Source organism: Triticum aestivum, chromosome 2D (assembly GCF_018294505.1).
Source record: "Triticum aestivum cultivar Chinese Spring chromosome 2D, IWGSC CS RefSeq v2.1, whole genome shotgun sequence".
NCBI classification, from domain to species: Eukaryota; Viridiplantae; Streptophyta; class Magnoliopsida; order Poales; family Poaceae; genus Triticum; species Triticum aestivum.
The window spans coordinates 622,386,745-622,407,841 of record NC_057799.1 but is presented as its reverse complement, the minus strand read 5'-3'; the positions used below and the strand labels follow the sequence as shown (position 1 = coordinate 622,407,841).

General features: G+C 43.7%; 2 protein-coding genes across 11 annotated transcripts; both read right to left on the bottom strand.

Moving 5' to 3' along the window:
- Nucleotides 1-3,371: 3,371 nt before the first annotated feature.
- Nucleotides 3,372-12,344, bottom strand: LOC123056074 (receptor-like serine/threonine-protein kinase SD1-8). Its single transcript, XM_044479821.1, has 16 exons — nt 11,931-12,344; nt 10,268-11,820; nt 9,779-9,889; nt 9,516-9,697; nt 9,218-9,428; nt 8,887-9,124; nt 8,633-8,786; nt 8,229-8,528; nt 7,036-7,158; nt 5,709-6,816; nt 5,104-5,229; nt 4,840-5,021; nt 4,556-4,766; nt 4,198-4,435; nt 3,968-4,121; nt 3,372-3,863 (listed from the first exon to the last, which is right to left on the bottom strand). The coding sequence occupies exons 2-16, from the start codon at nt 11,502-11,504 to the stop codon at nt 3,561-3,563; spliced, it is 4,878 nt and encodes a 1,625-aa protein (XP_044335756.1). The 5' UTR covers nt 11,505-11,820; nt 11,931-12,344; the 3' UTR covers nt 3,372-3,560.
- A 611-nt stretch (nt 12,345-12,955) lies between these two features.
- LOC123055051 (G-type lectin S-receptor-like serine/threonine-protein kinase B120) lies at nt 12,956-18,273 on the bottom strand. 10 transcript variants are annotated; one of them, XM_044478954.1, is made up of 8 exons: nt 18,058-18,273; nt 16,087-17,720; nt 15,436-15,525; nt 15,159-15,343; nt 14,680-14,890; nt 14,312-14,549; nt 13,550-13,700; nt 12,956-13,468 (listed from the first exon to the last, which is right to left on the bottom strand). In XM_044478954.1, the coding sequence occupies exons 2-8, from the start codon at nt 17,354-17,356 to the stop codon at nt 13,166-13,168; spliced, it is 2,448 nt and encodes an 815-aa protein (XP_044334889.1). In that variant the 5' UTR covers nt 17,357-17,720; nt 18,058-18,273; the 3' UTR covers nt 12,956-13,165. The 10 variants fall into 10 exon arrangements, 8 of the variants coding, with proteins under 8 accessions (XP_044334889.1, XP_044334895.1, XP_044334887.1 ...); XM_044478960.1 differs by having other exon boundaries at nt 16,087-17,303; XM_044478952.1 differs by lacking the exon at nt 18,058-18,273 and having other exon boundaries at nt 16,087-17,997.
- Between the last annotated feature and the right edge of the window lie 2,824 nt (nt 18,274-21,097).

Genomic DNA, 21,097 nt, shown 5'->3' with positions numbered 1-21,097 from the left:
CACTACTATACAAGAGTTCATTTGCACCGGCCATGGCTTCTGATGTGGGCCAAAAAAGCATGTATAAAAACACATATCTGAAGCGGGTCTCCGTCTAAAAACCCTAGGGCAGCAATTATAGTCTCGAGGAGGTAGGGTTTTCAAGGCGGCTGGAATAAAAGGCCTATGATGGAAGTAATCTCAGGATAGCCATGAGGCAGACCCGTATCATATATTTGGTCTATCCGAGGGGATAGTCCATTTGGGCACGTCTTGAAAAGTAATACGGTGGAGACTAAGAAAAGACAACATACTCTTGACGAATCTTCACCTGCAAGGCTCGAATTTTACCAGTCACGTATTTAGGTATACCTATTGATAAAAAATGATAAGAAATAGGGATTGGAAGAACATTGAGTGGAACACAAATTAGGGTATTAGGAGGGGAAGTTGTTTTCTATATGAAGGAGAACATTTTTGTTAAGCACTACAAGAAATATGTTCCTCTATGACGGATTTTTTGGTGTTTTTTTTTAAAACATGAGTACACCTAATAAAGCGAGTTTTACCAATATATTGTGTAAGATTTTCACGCATTAATTTCCAAATGTTCATGTAATTAAAAAGGTGTTCAATCACTTTAAATAACATTTTTTTCTACAATTTTTAGAAGTGTTCATTTAGTTTTGAAAAAGTGGTCACACAATTTAAAGAAGATGCTTCTGTATTTATCAATAAGGGTGTATATTTATTTGAAACAACAATAAATAGAAGCGAACTGAGCGTAGCTAAGATGATTAGGTTCCTTATAGTGGGACCAACCCACCAAGGTTCAAGTCCTAGACTTGCCACTGATGATTGCGTTTTCCTGGATATATTTCAGCCGTTCTAGTGATGTGCGTTTAATGGGAGGAGACATTCCCATCACCTACGAAGGCATCAAAACTCCAGAAAAGAATAAAAACCAGAAGAAAAACAAAGCTCCAAATTGAAAAAAAAAGAATGTAATATTCAAATAACACAATGCGAAAATAACACAAAGCACAAAAGCGAAAATAACACAAACCGTGGTGAATGCTATGCGTTATATATTTCTTGCTGTGAGACACACGACGCCTACAGGACAGGCCCTAGAAGCGGTTTTGGGAAGCTTCTAGAGAACGGTTCGGGAAACATCCTGGCCGGTATTTGCTGGTTTTCGAAGGTACCGTGTTGTTTCTTCTTTTCTCTATTGGTTTTTCATCGAGGTTTTATTTTACATGCTGGTTTTCTTTCATTTTCTTTCACTTTTGAAATACATGTCGACTTTTAATGAATACACATTGAATATTTTTTATACAACTTGAATCTTTTAGATATACTTCTAACCTTTTTAAAATACATGTTGAGCATTTGTAAATTGCACATTTAACATTTTTTAAATACACGTTGAACATCTTTTAATTGCAAAGTGAACATTTTTAAACACAGTTTGAACTTGTTCAACATTTTTCAAACACTTGTTCAACATTTATATATACATGATCAACATTTTTTAAAATTCTTGTTCAAAACTTTTCAAATATTTGTTCATCATTTTTCGAATGCTTGATTAACAATTTTTTAAATCCTTGTTTAACATTTTTCAAATACATTTTCAACATTTTTAGAATGCTTGATTAACATTTTTTAAATACTTGTTCAACATTTTTCCAATGGCTTGATTTACATTTTTCAAATACTTATTCAAAAAAAATTTGAACGCTTGATCAACATTTTTCAAATAGTTGTTGAACATTTCTCCCAATGCTACATTAACATTTTTCAAATACTTGTTCAAGATTTTTCAAATACATGTTCAACATTTTTTTGAATGCTTGATAATATTTTTCAATTACTTGTTTAACATTTTTCAAATACTTATTCAACATTTTTAAAATGTTTTTTGTGAGTTCCTTTGCAATAGATATATTTAAAATATTTTAAATTATAAACAAAACTACAAAAATAATAAAAAAGTAAAAAAAAGACAGAATAACAAGCTGGGGCCTCGCCTGCGCGTGGGCCGGCCCATATTGCTCGCCCCATTCAGGGAGTCGGGTGCTACAGTCGCTGAAGGCGAGGAATAGGGGCTCCTGTAAAGAGCGGCAGATAGGACTCGAGTGCTGTGGGTGAACTGCCTACATGCAACGCTCAGATGGGCCGACCTATTGTCTGGATTATTATCAACCTATGCTAAAAACATGAAATATTGGGAAGTTTTGGCTCCAGGGAGCATATGCTCCTGAATAAACATGTAATTCACAATAATAAATAATTAAATCTGAATTTTATGTAGATGTTCATGTTAGTGTAACAAGCATGCTTGACAATTTTCATGCGAAACGGGATAGCACTACTTTATCGAAAAAAACAAAGTTAAAAGTAACATTTGGTGTTTGATTTCTTTTTTTCTTTTTTGCACAACTCTTTCCCCTGAAAATTTGCTGGTAGTATTTGGATGTGATCATGAACACATTTTTTTCTTCCCGATTTTTGTGACATTAAAAAAAGAACATTTTTGCGCGCTGGAGCATGTGCTCCCAAATGCCAAACTATATTTCCGTAAAATATTGTAGTTTTTCAATACTCCCTTTTTTTAAATACTTTACTGCCAAGCAAAACCTTACTCTGCTGCTCGCCACTGTGGTCTAAGTTATTCTTGGTTCTGTGCGTTGACCATGTACTGCTCGTCTGTGTGGACCATTCAAAGACCATTGATTTTCAGCTTTTACCTTCTGTTGATTCGATTTCTTCTCTTAGTTTATATGTTCTTGTTTCTCTCTTTCCATTTATTTTTTATTGAATGTTTTTCTGTTTCTTTTTTCCATATTATTTTTCATATTCCCCTATGTTTTTTGATTTAGTTCATTTTATTTCTTTGTTATTGTTTTTTTTTCTTTATTTGTTTTCTTTTCCTGTTTTTCTTTCCTTTTCCTTTCCTTTTATCCATTTCTTTTTTACTTTGTTGTTTGCCCTTTTTAGTTTTATTTATGTACTAACAATATAAAACGAAATACAAATAATTTTTAGAAATATCTTTCATACTTGAGCGTTTTCATATGGATATGAAACATTTTTTTAATTAACACAATGACCTTTTTTAAATTTATGTTGAACACTTTTTTAATACATGTTGCACATTATTTTAATACATGTTGATTGTTTATACACTTTTTTGACATATTTTTAATATACATTGAATATCTTTTTTCATGCATGACGAACATTTTTTAAATTACATGAACTAATTTCTTAACCCAAAATATTGTTTCCAAGTATTTTTTATAAAATAAATAAAATAGCAAAAAACGGTGAATATGTATATATAATAATAAAGAAATAGAAAAAATACCAAAATAAGAAAAGGCATTTATCACACTTATCGCTCAACTAATTTGACAAAAAATTGTCAATCCATGTCAACGGTACAATCCAACAAAAGTGGGCTTAATGCCATGGCCAACAAGGAAAAGAAGCACACAAATCTTAATTAGAATACATTCCTTCAAATATAAGTAAATCTTGATAGCTAGTAGAAATGGCACAGTTACATGAGCCAGTTATCGTCCTTCTAGTGCCGTAAGGCTCACACCATTGGCGGAGTTTTCCAGGTCTTCTGTCGCATCACTGGTTTCGTAATTTATCTGCGCGAAATACATAGGTTGCCTCGGCGCTGCACGAGGCATGGCTTCACTGTCGAGCATGGACACAACGGATGACATGTGAGGCCTAGCACCGGAGCTGTCCTGGACACACAAGAGCCCAACATGGATGCACTTGGACACTTCATCAAGCGAGTAGCTCTCCGTGACGGCTGGGTCCACGAAATCCTTCACTTTGCCATCTGCCCACAAGTTCCATGCCTGAAACATCATGGAAAAATTCGTAATTTATATTTGCTAATACTGCATTTCTTGTTGAGTTATTAGAATCTGAAGCATTTCGTAACACAGTATAGGACACTTACAAATGATATGAGATTTGAAAAGTCCATCACAAGATGATGTGGTGAGCTGATCTTTAATCCACTTACAATCTCTAGTAGCAAAATACCAAAGCTGTAGGTGTCGGACTTGACGGAAAAAATGCCCTCCATCGCATACTCAGGCGACATGTACCCGCTGTTTGAAAATTTTGAGCTATTTCAGGCTTATAAATTAATTTTTCAGACCAAGAGCTAGTGAAAGAAGTACTTACTACGTGCCAACAACTCGTCTGGTACTTTCTTGTTGTTCGTTGCCCCCAAAGATCCTTGCCATTCCAAAATCTGATATTTTTGGGTTCATCTCCACGTCTAGCAGGATGTTGCTTGGCTTGAGGTCTCTATGGATTATCGTCGTTCTCGAATCTTGGTGGAGATACATAAGTCCTCTAGCTACCCCTTTGATTATGTTGAACCTCTTTGGCCAATCAAGCATAGACTTCCTTGCAATATCTGCCAAGAACAGGACATGTATTTACATGAGTGGAAGGCATAAGCCGTTCAGACAAGTAAGTTTGCTTGGTCAATTCGAGATTACTTTCGATAGTATGGGATTAGAAGTTTAGAACATACCAAAAAGAAACTGGTCCAGGCTTTTGTTGGGTAAGTATTCATAAATAAGCAACTTCTCATCCTCATGAATACAGCACCCAAGAAGTCTAACTAGATTCTTGTGCTGCAATTTGGCAATAAGAACCACTTCATTTCTAAAATGCTCTATCCCCTGATCAGAACCCTTGCTAAGCCTTTTAACAGCAACTTCCTTTCCATCTTCTAGTATTCCCTGTGTGATTTCATAATTATTGAAACAGATTTTCCAATGTTGTAATTAATTGACAAAGTCAAAGTTTTAAAACCTTATAGACTTTGCCAAAACCTCCTTTTCCAAGTACGTTCGAGTCATGGAAACTGTTTGTTGCAGCAGCAATGTCTTCGAACATAATAGACTGGAATTCTAAATTTTGATCCCAAACTTCTTGCAAAGTGCTCAGGTGTTTCAGGGCCGGTTTTTTCAGGGTTTCCTTGTTTATTTGTATCCCTGCAGAAATATCAGTAACATCAATACTCGACACTTTTACATGAAAGATCATATCAGAGTAAACTGGAGTCCCTTGTTCTACCTTTTTGCTTGCATATGCAGACGAGATATATGCATGTGAGTGTCAGCAGGAATGTTATAACTGGAAGTGCGATCTTGAATACCACACTGACACCCCTCTTCGTGGTGTTTACTGCAGAACTGTGTTCTGTGAAGGAGATGGTAGGAAAAAAAGTACTGCGTCAAGATTCAAGAATAGCATGTGAGAGTATGAATTTATCCTTTTCTGAATGAGTATAATATAGTATCAATTTACTTGCATTTGCATATAATACCAAAGCAGTTTTTAAAAATCCACCTCAATCAAAGTTTTAAATGGCATGCTATATCAGTGCTATAGCATTTGGTGGGACATCATGCTAACGACATCGTGTACAATTTAGCAGCTTTAGCGCACTATAGCGCCATTTAGGATGCTACTGAGGCTGCAGCTATTCGCCATATCCAGCTATTTGAAACTTTGATCTCAATATAATTGCAAATTTTGTTTCAAAAGTAAGAATTGCAGACAGCAAAAGTAACTGGCTTGTAAACAACACAGAGTGCTCCCAGTTTGTTCACTGACACAATTGTGGATGAAATGCAACTGATGAGTTTGTTCAATAGTAACAACATAGTAGTACATACCAGGAGAACCAGCAAGCCGAATGTACAGGTTGCCACCAAGCATACCAGCCTTCTCAGAGTCAACAAGCTCGCCTGTCCAGATCAAGCATCTTGATGGGCCACCGGTCGCCACGATACTGCTCAGGTTGGTGTAAGCGTACGCGGTGCAAGAGCAGTCACGCTCACACTCAGCAGTGCACTCCTCGAAGCTTCTGTTCCTCACATACACAAACTTGTCAGGCACCTTCATCTCCGGCAAAGTCAAGAAATGGTCGCCGCGGCATGTCAGGTTCTCCTTTCTCACGCATCCTCTGGAGGGGCTGGCGCTGAAGCCGTCTGCCGGCCTGAACCCATCGAGGCACTTGCACTCGCCGCTGATCTTGTCGAACATGTCGCAGTAGCCGAACGGACCACACGAGCCGTATTGGCGGCAGCCATCATCTGGGCGCTTGAACAGAACCACCCATGACTGGCCACTCCAGATCCTGAGCATCAAGTCGCCTGTGTAGTCCAGCTTCCAGTGTGATCTCCGGGAGGAGCTGTTGCCAGTGTTGTACGTCGAGTAGATGGTCTCCCCATCATCGACGTTCTGGGACCACATGTATCCGTTCTTGTCCGAGGCTTCTGCACCGTTCCACAGTCCGCTGCGCCAGTACTTGCTTGTCCCGCGCCAGGTGAGGATCTGGAGGCCCGTGCTGGGGTCACGACTGAGGAGGAATTTCCCGGTGGATGGGTCTTGAGAACCCTTCCAAGCAACGATGCGCACAGCTGTGTGGGTCTTGTAGTTCGCCCATAACTTGAAGCCGGGGAGGATGGTGTCAGTCGGGTGATCATAGCTCTGCCATATCTGCGTGAAATTCTGCAACTGGATGGCAAAGTTCCCCCCCTCGAGCAGCAGCGCCACAGCCCCGTCACCCCCGGCGGTGACGTTGTTCGCCGTCCTCCAAAGGATACGGCCCTTGGAATCCGACAAGACAAGGTCAGAGCTGTTGGTGAGAACCAACTTCCCTGACAAACCGCTACCGATTGGGTTGTCGCGGTTGGCCACCCAAACATATGTCCGCTCCGGTATGTCATGGTACCATATGCCTACATATAATCTCATGCAACGTAGATCAATCGACATACTTCATAATTCATATAAATCATAGCACATACTTCATACTAGACACAGCATACCATAGCTCATTATCACACATGTCGTCAGAGTACCAAAACTAGTCATGTTTTATTGGTGAAATAAGGTTATAGAGCAAGTTCATCCACGGCCATCCTTGTCCTCTTGGTCGTGATGGTAGTGCTCCAAGACGACACAGGGGTCCAACACAACACACATTCGTCCTCTCACGGTGAGCACGATGTGCTGCGACCTCGCCTTTCCGCCATAGCTGGGGCATCCAGAGTATTCATGGTCGTGTGCATTGGCACCGTTGACCTCAGACTCGGAGCCCAGCGTCATGGGGACAAGGACCTAGCATCAGGGTTGCTCAGATGTCGCGGGGCCATCCTCAAGGGCGCGCATGTACCTCCAACCGCCGCTCGCCAGCACCAGATCCGGAGCGGACATGCAACTCGAGCCGCCAACGGGCACATTGCCGCTGCTGGTTCTAAGCCCCACCAGAGCTGGAACATCCTCCCAAGACCAGTGGCAAGCCAGTCGGGCAGCTATCTCTTCCTCGTCGGTGCAGGGGATGAGGTCTAGTCGCCGGATACGAAGTTGTTGGCCTCAGATCCGATGCACGCCATGCCAAAAATGGCAGAAGATCACCGGAGAGGAGTTGGGCGGAGCGAATTGAAAGTAAAGTGAAGTGTAGTGGAGTTGGTCCAAATACGGGTATGGACGAGGTATTTGTGGGATCGGGGTGGCAGGCAAGATGTGGCGGACGCGCCCGGGCAGCCCCAAATCCACTAACATATGGGCTGGGTTTGAGGGGAGCTGGACGGCCCGGACGTTTGGGCTGGCTTTGAGGGGTCCAGTTGAGCGTTCATTTTTTGTTTGGGCACTAGCCAGGCTGTCCCCAGGCGTTTAGGGGGGGGGGGTATTGGGCAAGCGCCCTGAATTGTTGTCAAGCACAATTTACGGGAAGTATTTGCCCAGTTTATGTGCCGAAGCCATAGAGAACTTATAAAAAGATAATTATCAACCCTGCAGTACATTGTCACGAACACAGCTATGCTCGCACTCAAGCCGGAGTTTGAAAATAGTTTACTCTAATTGGTTGCCAGGGAAAATGGTAAAAGAGGGAGTTTAACTAAGTATTGCTATAACGTAAAATAAATACTAGACTAGACAGAGAAATAAACTAAGAAGGATTAATACGATGTTTTAGATGAGCAAAGTGATGACAAGGCGGAGGTTAGTTGTACCCGGTGACATGGATGGCGGCGCTCCACATATGTGCAATATCACCTTGTGTTGATCGAATAATCTCCTTATGATGGGCAGTCCCTCAAATAGCATTGTCTATCAAGCAGCGCCTTATTGAGACAACTCAATTGTCCTACTTCTCATCACATACATGCAGCAGCTAATGGGAGTCATCGTCCTTCTAGTGCCGTAAGGCTCACGCCATTAGCAGAGTTCTCAGTGTCTTCCATCGCTTCACTGCTTTCATAGTTTATCCGTGCAAAATACACAGGTTGCTCCGGCGCTGCACGAGGCATGGCTTCACTGTCGAGCATGGACACTACCGATGACATGTGTGGCCTAGCACTGGAGTTGTCCTGGACACACAAGAGCCCAACATGGATGCACTTGGACACTTCGTCAAGCGAATAGCTCTCCGTGACGGCTGCGTCCACGAAATCCCTCACTTTTCCATCTGCCCACAGGTTCCAAGCCTGAAATATCACGGCAAAATCCGTAATTTATATTTGCTAATGCTATATTTTGGGTTCAGTTATCAGGATCTGAAGCATCTCATAACACAGCACGTAACACTTACATAGGATATGAGGTTTGAAAAGTCCATCACAAGATGATGAGGTGAGCTGATCTTTAATCCACTTACAATCTCCAGTAGCAAAATACCAAAGCTGTAGCTGTCAGACTTGACGGAAAAAATGCCCTCCATCGCATACTCAGGTGACATGTACCCGCTGTTTAAATCATTTCACATGCAAGTATATGTGTAGTTTGAGTTATTTCAGGCGTATGAATGAAATTTTGAGACAAAGAGCTAGTGCAAGAATTACTTACTAAGTCCCAACAACTCGTCTGGTACTTTCCTGTTGCTCGTTGCCTCCAAAGATCCTTGCCATTCCAAAATCTGATATTTTCGGGTTCATCTCCACATCTAGCAGGATGTTGCTTGGTTTGAGGTCTCTATGGATTATCGTCGTTCTCGAATCTTGGTGGAGATACATAAGTCCTCTAGCTACCCCTTTGATTATGTTGAACCTTCTTGGCCAGTCAAGTATAGACTTCCTTGCAGTATCTGCCAAAGAACAGGATGTGTATGTACATGAGTGCAAGGCATCTAGTTAAGCCGTTCAGAGACTACTTTCTAGAGTATGGGATTAGAACATACCAAAGAGAAACTTGTCTAGGCTTTTGTTGGGCAAGTATTCATAAATAAGCAACTTCTCATCCTCATGAATACAACAGCCAAGAAGTCTAACTAGATTCTTGTGCTGCAATTTGGCAATAAGAACCACTTCATTTATAAAATGCTCTATACCCTGCTCAGAACCCTTGCTAAGCCTTTTAACAGCAACTTCCTTTCCGTTTTCTAGTGTTCCCTGTGTAATTTCATAATTATTGAAACAAATTAACAAGGAGGAAATTATATGTTGTAATTAATTGACAAAGTCAAGTGTTTTTACAACCTTATAGACTTTGCCGAACCCTCCTTTTCCAAGTACGTTCGTGTCATGGAAACTGTTTGTTGCAGCAGCGATGTCTTCGAACCTAATAGAGCGCAATTCCAAATTTTGATCCCAAACTTCTTGCGAAGTGCTAAACTGTTCCAGGGCCGGTCTTTTCATGCTTTCTTTGTTTACTTGTTTCCCTGCAGAAATATCAGTAACGTAACCACTCAGCACTATTACATGAACATCATATTACAGGAAACTGGAGTCCCTTATTCTACCTCTTAGCTTGCATATACAGACAAGATATATGCATGAGAGTATCACCAGGAACGATATAACTGGGAGTGAAATCTTTAATACCACACGGACACCACTCTTCCTGTTGTGTCCTGTCAAGAAAATAATGAAAAGAGTACACATTTACCTTTTTCTCAATGAGTACAAGATATCGATTTACTTGCATATAATACCAAAGAAGGTAGTAAAATGCATCTTGTATCTCAACTATAGTTACAGATTTTGTTTCAGAAATGAGTACTTGCAGACACCAAAAGTAACTTGGCTAACTAGTGCAGTGTTACAAGTGTGTGAGATGGAAAACTAGCCTACCGACACAATTCTGAATGAAATGCTAACTGATGAGTTTATTCGATGATAACAACTATAAGTCCCGGGTAGGAAAGGCTGGTGTTCGTAGTTTCACAAGCAGACTATTACTGCCGGTTAAAAGAATTAAAGCAGCCATGGAAGTATGGAACAATACATACCAGGAGAGCCAGCAAGCCGAAGGTACAGGTTGCCACCAAGTACGCCTGTCTTCTCTAAGTCGACAAGCTCCCCTGTCCAGACCAAGCATCTTGATGGGCCACCGGTTGCGACAATACTGCTCAGATTGGCGTAAGCATACGCGGTGCAGGAGCAGTTACGCTCACACTCAGCAGTGCACTCCTCGAAGCTTCTGCTCCTAACATACACAAATTCGTCAGGTACCTTCATCCCAGGCAAGGCCGAGAAATGGTAGCCACGACATGTCAGCGCCTCCTTTCTCACGCATCCTCTGGAGAAGTTGGCGCTGAAGCCGTCCGCCGGCTCGAACCCATCAAGGCACCTGCACTCCCTGGTGGGCATGTCACAGTAGCCAAACGGACCACACGAGCCGTATTGGCGGCAGCCATCATCTGGGCGCTTGAACAGAACCACCCATGACTGGCCACTCCAGATCCTGAGCATCAAGTCGCCTGTGTAGTCCAGCTTCCAGTGGGATCTCCGGGAGGAGCTGTTGCCCGTGTTGTACGTCGAGTAGATGGTCTCTCCGTCATCGACGTTCTGGGACCACATGTATCCGTTCTTGTCCGAGGCTTCTGCACCGTTCCACAGTCCGCTGCGCCAGTACTTGCTTGTCCCGCGCCAGGTGAGGATCTGGAGGCCCGTGCTGGGGTCACGACTGAGGAGGAATTTCCCGGTGGATGGGTCTTGAGGACCCTTCCAAGCAACGATGCGCACTGCTGTGTGGGTCTTGTAGTTCGCCCATAACTTGAAGCCGGGGAGGATGGTGTCAGTCGGGTGATCATAGCTCTGCCATATCTGCGTGAAATTCTGCAACTGCACGACAAAGTTCCCCGCCTCGAGCAGCAGCGCCACAGCCCCATCACCCCCGGCGGTGACATTGTTCGTCGTCCTCCAAAGGATACGGCCCTTGGAATCGGACAAGACAAGGTCAGAGCTGTTGGTGAGAACCAACTTCCCGGACAAACCGCTGCCGATTGGGTTGTCGCGGTTGGCCACCCACACATATGTCCGCTCCGGGATGGCATGGTACCATATGCCTACATATGAGTTTGCGCTCGAGTTTTCTGGGGAGAAGAAACCAAGAGCAAAGATGCCATTGTTGGAGACGAGCTTGTCGCCAGGCAAGAGTGGCTTCGTAGGTGTTAGGCGGTCATCGGATTTGCAGAGACAAATCAATATTAGGAGGATGAAAAGGGGGAGCAGAGTCATGCCCATTAAGCCTTCTTCGCATATGCTTGTGAAGGGCAAAGTAAGGAGATGGTATGAAAGAAATGCTCTGTATTTGCTTGCTTGCAGATATGAAACTGCTAGCTGCTGATCTTTGTGGGGAATTAAAGGACCAAGAAATGCTCCATGTCAAAGCCATGGATGTGTTGATTGTATCAAACACGCCAAGAAACCGTGGTCGACTCACAACCATCGGGTGACCGGAGTCCCATCGCAGTCCTCGTCGGCATAAATGCGCCATGGTAGCAATAGTCCGGGGACTTGGATCTCACACAGCCAGGCCACCAGACAACCTGACGCAACACTGCAACAGGATGGTGCAGAAATTAATGTCAGATCTCAGCATCGTTGACGACTCGCCGCTCTTTGGCAGGAAGCGTGGGAAGTACATGTTAGACGAAAGGTGAGTGTTACCGTCAGATGGAGCTCCGGCGGGGTCGTCGCGGCGACGTGCGGGCACACTGTCCCCTTATCAGGCAGCACCCGTCGCTTCAGGAAGAAAAAATTATCAGGCAGCATCCGATTTGTCAACTCGAGTGGGTGGGACGATCACGTACCGATCGACGGCGAGCGCGAGCAGGCTGTCGCGGCTGGAGATGACAGGCGGGGGAAATTAGGGGAGGGTGGCCGCGACGGCGCGATGAGGTTCCGGCCGCTTGCCATGGCCGCCTGGAATGAGAGGGGAAGCAGGGGAGACTAGGCGCCGGAGACGCATATGGCGGTGGCGGCATGGCTGCTGGACCGGCGGCGGCAGTGGGGACTGCGGCGAGCCGGCGGCGGCAGTGGAGGGTGGGGGCACTGCGGCTAGTTTTTTTTTTTCAGTGGTAAATGGCCGCTACTTGCTTGTGGGCTGGAGGCCCTTCTATCTAGCAATACCAAGCGGGCTGCAGGTTTACTTGGCACCGCTCAAAGCTCACCACTAGCGCGGCCAATTAATGTGTTTTTTCCATAAATAATCAAAAATATTTTCTTTTCTAGTAAGTTTTTTTAATAATTTCATATTTTATTTCAAAGTGGAGACAGTTTACATAAAAAATAAAAAAATCATATATCTGAATATATATATATATATATATATATAATATTCATCTCATGTTAGAAAAAAGTTCCTGCATGCGAAAAATATATCCATATACTTTCAAAACATATATTCATATATTTAAAAATTAATGCACATGGCGAAATTTGTTCATGTAATTTTGAAAGGTGTTTACATATTTCCCCCCAAATAAGGGTGGAGCATCCTGTTAATGATGGCACTTGGTCATACACTGAGGTTGGATCTTTAGCCTTTATTGTGAGGGGAAAAAATGAGCAGCCGACACGGAGCAATCACAGGGTAAAGATATAATGCAGGGCATACTAACATGCTATGATGGAAACCTTATTCATAGCAAATGAAGATAAACACAAGCATCTCGGAATAGAAACACCTTCTCTGAGACGAGAAACAATATAAACCTTCAGTAATAATGCATTATCCACATTTTCTTCATACACAGTAAAGTCCACTTCGGTGCTTCACATGTGATAAACTAACAGAGGTTACTACCACCACTATGCTGAAAATCATAATTTATGTACAGTAAATTAGAGAGTTTACACCTTTTATGGGGTTCCAATATATTGTAGAAGTTGACATTAAACATCTAACGCCCTATTAGTGTTGTGATACTCATGGTATTTTGTGAATTATCCATGTTTTCCCTGGTATGTCCATTTTCCTGCTTTCTTGCTGCAAAATATGCAGGTTGCTCCGGCTCTGGAAGCAAAGCGATTTCATTCTCCAACATAAACACAACTGATGACATGAGTGGCCTAGCATCTGAATGGTGTTGAACACACAAGAGTCCCACGTGAATGCACCGTAGAACTTCATGAATTGGACAGCTACCAGCAATTGTTGAGTCCACCAGTTCCATTGCATTTCCACCTTCCCATAATCTCCACGCCTGATGGAATAAATTCAAGTTTCAACCAATTAACTCTAGTTTTGTTTAGGTCACCAAGTTCAAGCATTCCATGATACTTACATAAGTTGTAAGGTTTGGGAAGTTCATTATGAGCTGAGGTGAGCTGATCTTCAAGCCACTTACAATCTCCAAGAGAAGAACACCAAAGCTGTAGATGTCCGACTTAACAGAAAAGGCGCCACCCATCACATATTCTGGAGACATGTAACCGCTGTTTAAACATTAAGTTTGCCTCAGTGCACCTTTTAAAGAAAATAGTGTGGGTCTTACTAAGGAGCAGTTTGGTCACAATATTAAATAGTCTAGTTTTACACTTATCCAAAACCATCTATATCTCTTTCATGACTTGCATGGAACATCCTAATCAAACACGAGTGAAGATCTGTGGCTTTGGGGGATTTAAATCGGAATTGGCAATTGCAAAGATAATAGAGATTAAAATTCAAAAGTGAAAGTGCTCTTAACTAAGCTCATCCTAAATTACTGAATCACCGAACAAACATAAGATTCTAATTTCATAACTTTCATCCGACAGGGCAGCGAAGCAAAGATATCCGACAAATCTGGTTAATTATTTAAATTTTCTCATAACTGCCCTCACTTTTTAACAACAGCCTTTAGTTTTTGAATTATTATATAGAAAAAAATAGTACCCAGCTAAACTCATCGAAGCATTTCACTAGCATTGAGAACACAAGTTGAACTTAACAAACCAAAAATATACCAGGCAATGGGAGTAAAGGTATTCATCCCTGCCAACTTGATTCTGTCCCTAAGATTGAAACAATATCCTAGACACTGCTCAGCACATGAATTACTTACTATGTTCCAACAACTCTAATAGTGTTTCCTTGCTGCTGGTTTCCACCAAATATCCTTGCCATACCAAAGTCTGATATTTTAGGATTCATTTCATTGTCCAACAAAATGTTGCTTGCTTTAAGATCTCTATGAATTATTGTTAATCTTGAATCTTGGTGGAGATAAAGAAGGCCTCTTGCCACCCCTTTAATTATTTTGAACCGTGTCAGCCAATCAAGGACATCTTTTCTTGTATTATCTTGCAGCATGAACAGTTCAATAAAACAAATTGTTAGTCATCATGCATATTCTTTCAGAATCTGAAAAAAAAAACTTTATGGTCAACATTGAGAATTTTGTGCAACATGAGATCAGAAGTCGGAATATACCAAAAAGGAAGGAATCCAGGCTTTTGTTAGGCATGTATTCATAGATCAATAACTTCTCATCATCATGAATGCAGCAACTAAGAAGTCTAACTAGGTTTCTGTGCTGCAATTTGGCAATTAGAGTCACTTCATTTCTGAATTCCTCTATACCTTGCCCAGAACCACTGCCAAGCCTTTTGATAGCAACTTCCTTGTCATCTTCCAGTATTCCCTACATAATTGTATACATTTTTGTGAGGTGCTTAATTCCATCATTCTGAACTGAGAAACAATTAAAGCCACAACTTTCTTTCTCCACTGAAACTACTGTGTTTTTTGACATATTATACTGAAGATAATTTGAATAGATTGACAGGACCATTATGGTGTCAAATGTCAATTAGAAGGAAATTAAAAAAAGACATATTTACAAAGTCAGACCACAATTCTGGCAGACATATTGTACCCTACTTGCCGATGTTAATTAAGCTTAGTTTTACCTTGTAAACTTTGCCGAAACCTCCCATTCCAAGCATATTGGAGTCGGAGAAATTATCCGTTGCGGCCACAATATCTTCGAAACTAACAAACGGAAAATCTGAATTTTTGCCTCCAAGCTCACTAGAAGCACTCAAGTATCGTAGCATCAGCTTCTTCTTAATTTCCTTCTTTCGCCGTACCCCTGCTGATCGGCATTGGCACTTAACTGATTAAAATTTGAAGAACAGCTTGGTATGAAGGAAAGGAAGGTGATTATTATTCTATCTCTGTACTCACATTTCCAGACAAGGGCTATGCACGTGAGTAGCAGCAGGCATGCTACAACCGGGGGCAGAATCTTCACTAAATTGCTATTCTTGTGAACTGCTGAAATGTATCCCAACAGAATTTACCGCATCAAGTATTACTTGCAAGAGTATGGATTTAGTTACTTGCATGAAGTACCATGACTGAGGGTGCAGTAGTACAAAATATTTGCAGTTTCCCTGTACCTAGGTATTCTCAATTTCAGTAACCCCTCGAGCGGTACTGCTAGGCATGTGGTAAAACTGAGGGTGCAGTACTACGAAATACTCGCAATTTCCCTGTATAACAGAGCTCTATGATAAATAGAAAAGGCAAGCTGTTTGCCATTTCATGAATAAATGTCATTTCCTGAATCTACACACACAAAGGGAACTGGCTAATTATGTAGTGGCACCAGGGACGAGTAGTATGTTCTCCTACAGTCCTATGTCTAAAATTTCCCAGTTTGAAATCTCTTCTCCAGACGGCGCAACAATAGTCTAAAGCATAAACCTGTCTCCCAGCACAACCTCCCTTGTGTCTTTGTACTTATCTCTGCTGGATGATTCAGAAAAAAAGGTGTGGTGCATCCAAGTAAACAAAAGAAAAGCTATTGGTCCGAAACAGTAATGTCGTCCATACCAGCAGGAGAGTCCCCAAGGCGGATGTACAGGTTCTCGCCATAGTTGTTGGTCTTCCACGTGTCGACAAGCTCCCCTGTCCAAACCAAGCACCTTGTCTGATCCCCCAGAGTGCCTGCACTGCTGAGGTTGGCGTAAGCATACGCTGTGCATGAGCAGTTGCGGCTGCACTCCGCCGCACACTGGTCAAAGCTTCTGTTTCGGATGTGCAAGAACCTGTCGGGCACCTTCATTCCGGACAAGCGCAGAAAATGATTTTTGCTGCCACATTTCAGTGCTTCCACTCTCCGGCACACTCTCGAGGAATTCATTGGATCAGGCTCAAACCCATCCAAGCACTGGCATGTGGGGGTGGCCCCCGTGAAGTCAGAGTAGCCAAACGGGCCACAAGAGCCATAGACGCCATAACCGCCGGAGGGGCGCTCGGATGTGGCTATCCATGATGAGGAGTAGCTGTTCCAGGTGAGGAGGCTCATGGTGCCGGTGTAGTCGAGCATGATGCGTGCGTACGGTGAATCGTCGGAGATTGAGTACATTAGATAGAACCTGTCCCCTGTGTTGACGATGGTCTGGTACACGACGGAGCTGCTGTTGCCTGGGTATGTGCCGCCGGACACCGATGCGCCGTTCCACACACTGATGCGGCAGTACAGCTTGGCACCATGCCAAGTGACAATCTGCATGCCCAAGTCTGGGTCCAGACCGAACGAGAAGTCTCCTACGGATGGGTCATCCGGGCCCTTCCAAGCGACAAGGCGCCCCATCACACGACCCTTGTAGCTCAGCAGAAACCTCATGCCCGGGAGGATGGTGTCGGTCGGGTGATCGAAGCTCTGCCATATGACTGTACCGTTCGGCGACCGGAGGACCAAGTTCCCCGTGTCGAGCAGCACCGCAGAGGCTCTCGCGTCTTCATCCGCCGTGACGTTGTTCTTTGTCATCCAAAGTGTGTGGCCTCCGGAATCCGACAGCACGAGGTCGGACTTGACGCTGATGGCGAGTGCCGCGGGTGAAGCGGTGGTGGCCGGGTTGTCGCGGTTGGCGACCCATACGATGGCGCGGCTGCTCTCCGGGATGTTGTAGAACCAAATTCCAACATATAGGCTCTTGTTGGAGTTGGCGGGGGAGAAGAAGCCGAGAGCGAAGACGCCGTCCTTGGAGATGAGGATGTCACCGGGGGAGAGTGGCTTCCCTTGTGTCAGTTGATCATCAGATTTGCTGAAAGGAAACAAGAACAGGAGGATGAAAATGGGGAAGCAGGACATATCCATTACGCCTCCTTCGTGTGCCAGCCCCCGGTGAAGAAAATAGCATACATATACAAGGATGATTTGATTAGCTGACTCTGAGGCACACGGTTCTCCATAACAGGAAGTAGCTACGTGTATGGTTGGGAGCCGTCAGTCAAACTGATGTTGTTTTTATCAAAATGCTAAACTCTGCTATCATCAGTTCAACACTGATGTTTCGGTGTGGACAGCAAGGACCTAGACTAAATCAGTGCTGACAAGGCCTTCTCAAATGTTGCTCCAAGCCTTCAAGGATGATGCAAGCCAGAAGGAAAATCCGGAACTACGAATCCACATTGGGGATTCTTGGTGGACTTTGGAGTGAGACGGCGAAGGCGACACCTCACTGCAGATCAGATGCGCCACGTTATATAGTCATTGTATTTTTACTAATAATTTTCAAAAGTACATATGTACAAAAGACTAAAACAAAGAAAGAGAAAAGCCTAGATAGACTGAGGCAGCTAAGGTTGACTGAAGGAGGCTACAGCAAGGGCTAAAAGCTAGACTATTATCAACGAAAAGCCTCAAGTGAAGAGTATTTGTTCCTCTTAGATGTGTGAATAAGCCATTTAAATTCCTGCTTGAAATTGCCTCTGCAAGCATATAAACTTTGAGCTCGTTCAGGGAATTTGCTAGGCATTCAGATTCAGATTCAGATTGGAAAGTGCGACAGGGGAAACCTCGCTGTGCCTGCGCGGAAGCGTCGCTTGTCGTGAGACAGCCGTGGTTGGCTAGTTGGTGTTGACGACGAGTCAGCGGACGCCCACTGCACGGCCACCTACCGCCGCCGCCGACGCGGGCGCGGCCCAAGCCAGCGACCACCGCGAGAAGCGACCGGACGACCCCGACGCCTTCTTCCTCTCGGTGCCGGACCTGCGCACCATGGTCGATTGGGGATCAGATTGCTCGTTGAGTATCGCGAATGGTCTTTTTTTTAGAAGAGACGAATGGTCTTTTTCTTTTTTGAGGGATAGAAACGAATGGTCAAGACAGGGAGCCACGCCGATGAACACCAACTGGGCTTTTGCCCCGTTATGTGCACTTCAGACTTAGTATGAGGCCCAAGCCCAAACAGTGGTGTCCTTTCCACGATTCTGTATGGGCCGAGACGAGTGATCGGTGCAGTAAATATTCAAAAATAAGAAATGGCACATAAAAAGTACTCCCTCCGTAAACAAATATAAGAGCGTTTTTAGATCACTAAAGTAGCGACCTCCTAAAACGTCTAATATCTGTATAAGTTAATATATTTTGAGCAAAATAAATCCATAAAGTTAAAGAGGGAAAAATTAGAACCAAAGAAGACACATGAAAAATCGTAAAAGTATACAGAGAAAGATGGTTACTTTGGGTCAGTATAATTCATATGTCTTGTCTCTCCTACTTAATACAAATGTGAGGTTTCTCGTTCGGTTGTCCTTGGTGCAGCTTTAAATACAACCCCCTCCCTCTCCCCTTCATCACTCTGTTCTGATATTTTCTCCCATTTTTGGTTTTTTCACTAGTTTGTCCTAAAAACCACATCAACTGCCCCATGTCAAAATTTTACCGCAAATATAAAAAATTGATAATCAAAGTTAATTTTTAAAAGGTGTGAATTTGTTATAAACTGGAACAAAGGGAGTAGCTTAGAGGGTTCCGGTGCAACCACATTGAGATTAGATCCGGCGATGGCGGTGCCCGCGGGTTCTTCACTTCTGAGGCATCACATCTTTTATAGCACTCTATGTGTTGTCAATGGTCATGCAAGGTGTGGTTGTCCCATCGCCTATGCCTGGCCGTTGATAGCGGCATCATGATATTTTGGGGTTATGCCCTTTGTTTTTCTGATAATGTGATTGTGTGCATTCTCGATGTCTCAGTTTGTTCTTAATATTTTTGTTGCTGCTGAGACCAGGTGTAACCGATATCACCTTGATGTTGATATATTGTCCTTTATAAAGATTTTTTTATAAAATGTACCCTAAAATATGTCACCCCAATATTACCTTTTTTAGGGGATGCACCCCAATATTACGAGTGATACAGATCACGAAATGTTGGCCCCATAAGTATAGAGAGATTAGACCACCTAGCGACAACTTCAAGCACTGAAGCGAGTTGAAGGCGCGCCGGCCGTCATCGCCCCTCCCTCGCCGTAGGCGGGCACAACTTGTTGTAGTATGCAGACGGAAAGTCATTGTGCTATGGCCCCATAGGACCAGCTCACCAGAGCAGCAACCGCCGCCGATGAAGAATAACGTGGATCGAAAGGATCGAACCCGAAGACACACGAACATAGATTGTTAGAATAAATCCGTGGCATACCGTCGATCATCTGAGGAGCAAGCAATCACACGAGCACGACACCGAGATTTGTTAACGAGGTTCACCGATATGGCTACATCCTCGGGGCCTGACTATGGGCGCTCCTCCCCATGACACCGCTACAATACCGCACCCGGTCGCCCTGGACGCCGGCACATGCCGCCGGCTTCCCCTGCGCTCCGGTGCTATTATGTTGGCATATGTTACATCGTGTGTCTATCCCCACTATATATGAGAGGCCTAGGATACAAGTGTCCTACTAGGACACGACTCTATACCCTGTAAACACAATACAACTCATTGTCCAACTGTAACCTACCTTGTACACATATTCGACACAACTCTAACATAGATGAACACCAACCAGATCCGAGCAAATCCACCAAGGAAAGATCCGTCGGAGACACACCTCTGCACGCCCACCAACGATGCTAGACGCGCCACCAGAATTGGGGCTAGGCGGCGAGACCTTTATTCCATCTTCAGGGAACCGCCACCGATCAAGAATAACATAGATCGAAAGGATCCAACCCGAAGACACACGAACATAGACGAACAACAAGCAGATCCGAGAAAATCCACCGAGGATAGATCCGCCAGAGACACACCTTCGCACACCCACCAACGATGCTAGACGTACCACCAGAATGGGGGCTAGGCGGGGAGACCTTTATTCCATCTTTAGGGAACCGTCGCTGATGAAGAATAACATAGATCGAAATGATCCAACCCGAAGATACACGAACATAGAGGAACAACAACCAGATCCGAGCAAATCTACCGAGGATAGATCTGCTGGAGACACACCTCCCCACGCCCACCAACTATTCTAGACGCACCACCGGAACGAAGCCTAGGCGGGGAGGCCTTTATTCCATATTCAGGGAACTGCCGCCGTCTCGTCTTCCTTAGGACACAAACCCTAACAAATCTCAAAGAAACGACTAACAATGGAGCCCTGCCGCCGGCCCTTGCGAGGATCCACTGCGCCCTCAAGGCCCTAGGGCCATCGGAGACGCGGACCTGCGGCGGAGCCGGTGAGAGGCACAAGCCCTAGCTTTTTTGGAGGAGGAGGCGGTGGCTGCGTGGGAAGCAATTCCGTTTTGTTGATATATTGTCCTTTATAAAGAAAACATTTGTAAAATGTACCCTGAAATATATCACTCTAATATTACCTTTTTTAGGGGATGCACCCCAATATTACCGAGTGATACAGATCACACAATGTTGGCCCCATAAGTATAGAGAGACTAGACCAGGTAGGTGTTTGTTACCGCACCCGTCTATATTTTGATGGAATTATGGAGCTGCTTTTGAATACATATGTTAGTTTTGAACATAAAACATGCATATAGGCATGTCAATTTTTGCATTTAATTATCTCTTTGCAAGCTTTTTTTCATCCTATCTTAG

Coding starts and splice junctions, on each gene's coding strand:
- LOC123056074 (XM_044479821.1), bottom strand. CDS start 11,504: ATGGGCATGACTCTGCTCCCCCTTTTCATCCTCCTAATATTGATTTGT. Junction 5,022..5,103: donor CTGCATATGCAAGCAAAAAG/GTAGAACAAGGG, acceptor ATATTTCTGCAG/GGATACAAATAAACAAGGAA. Junction 4,767..4,839: donor GTTTTGGCAAAGTCTATAAG/GTTTTAAAACTT, acceptor GAAATCACACAG/GGAATACTAGAAGATGGAAA.
- LOC123055051 (XM_044478954.1), bottom strand. CDS start 17,356: ATGGATATGTCCTGCTTCCCCATTTTCATCCTCCTGTTCTTGTTTCCT. Junction 15,344..15,435: donor CATAGCCCTTGTCTGGAAAT/GTGAGTACAGAG, acceptor AATGCCGATCAG/CAGGGGTACGGCGAAAGAAG. Junction 14,550..14,679: donor CCTGGATTCCTTCCTTTTTG/GTATATTCCGAC, acceptor TCATGCTGCAAG/ATAATACAAGAAAAGATGTC.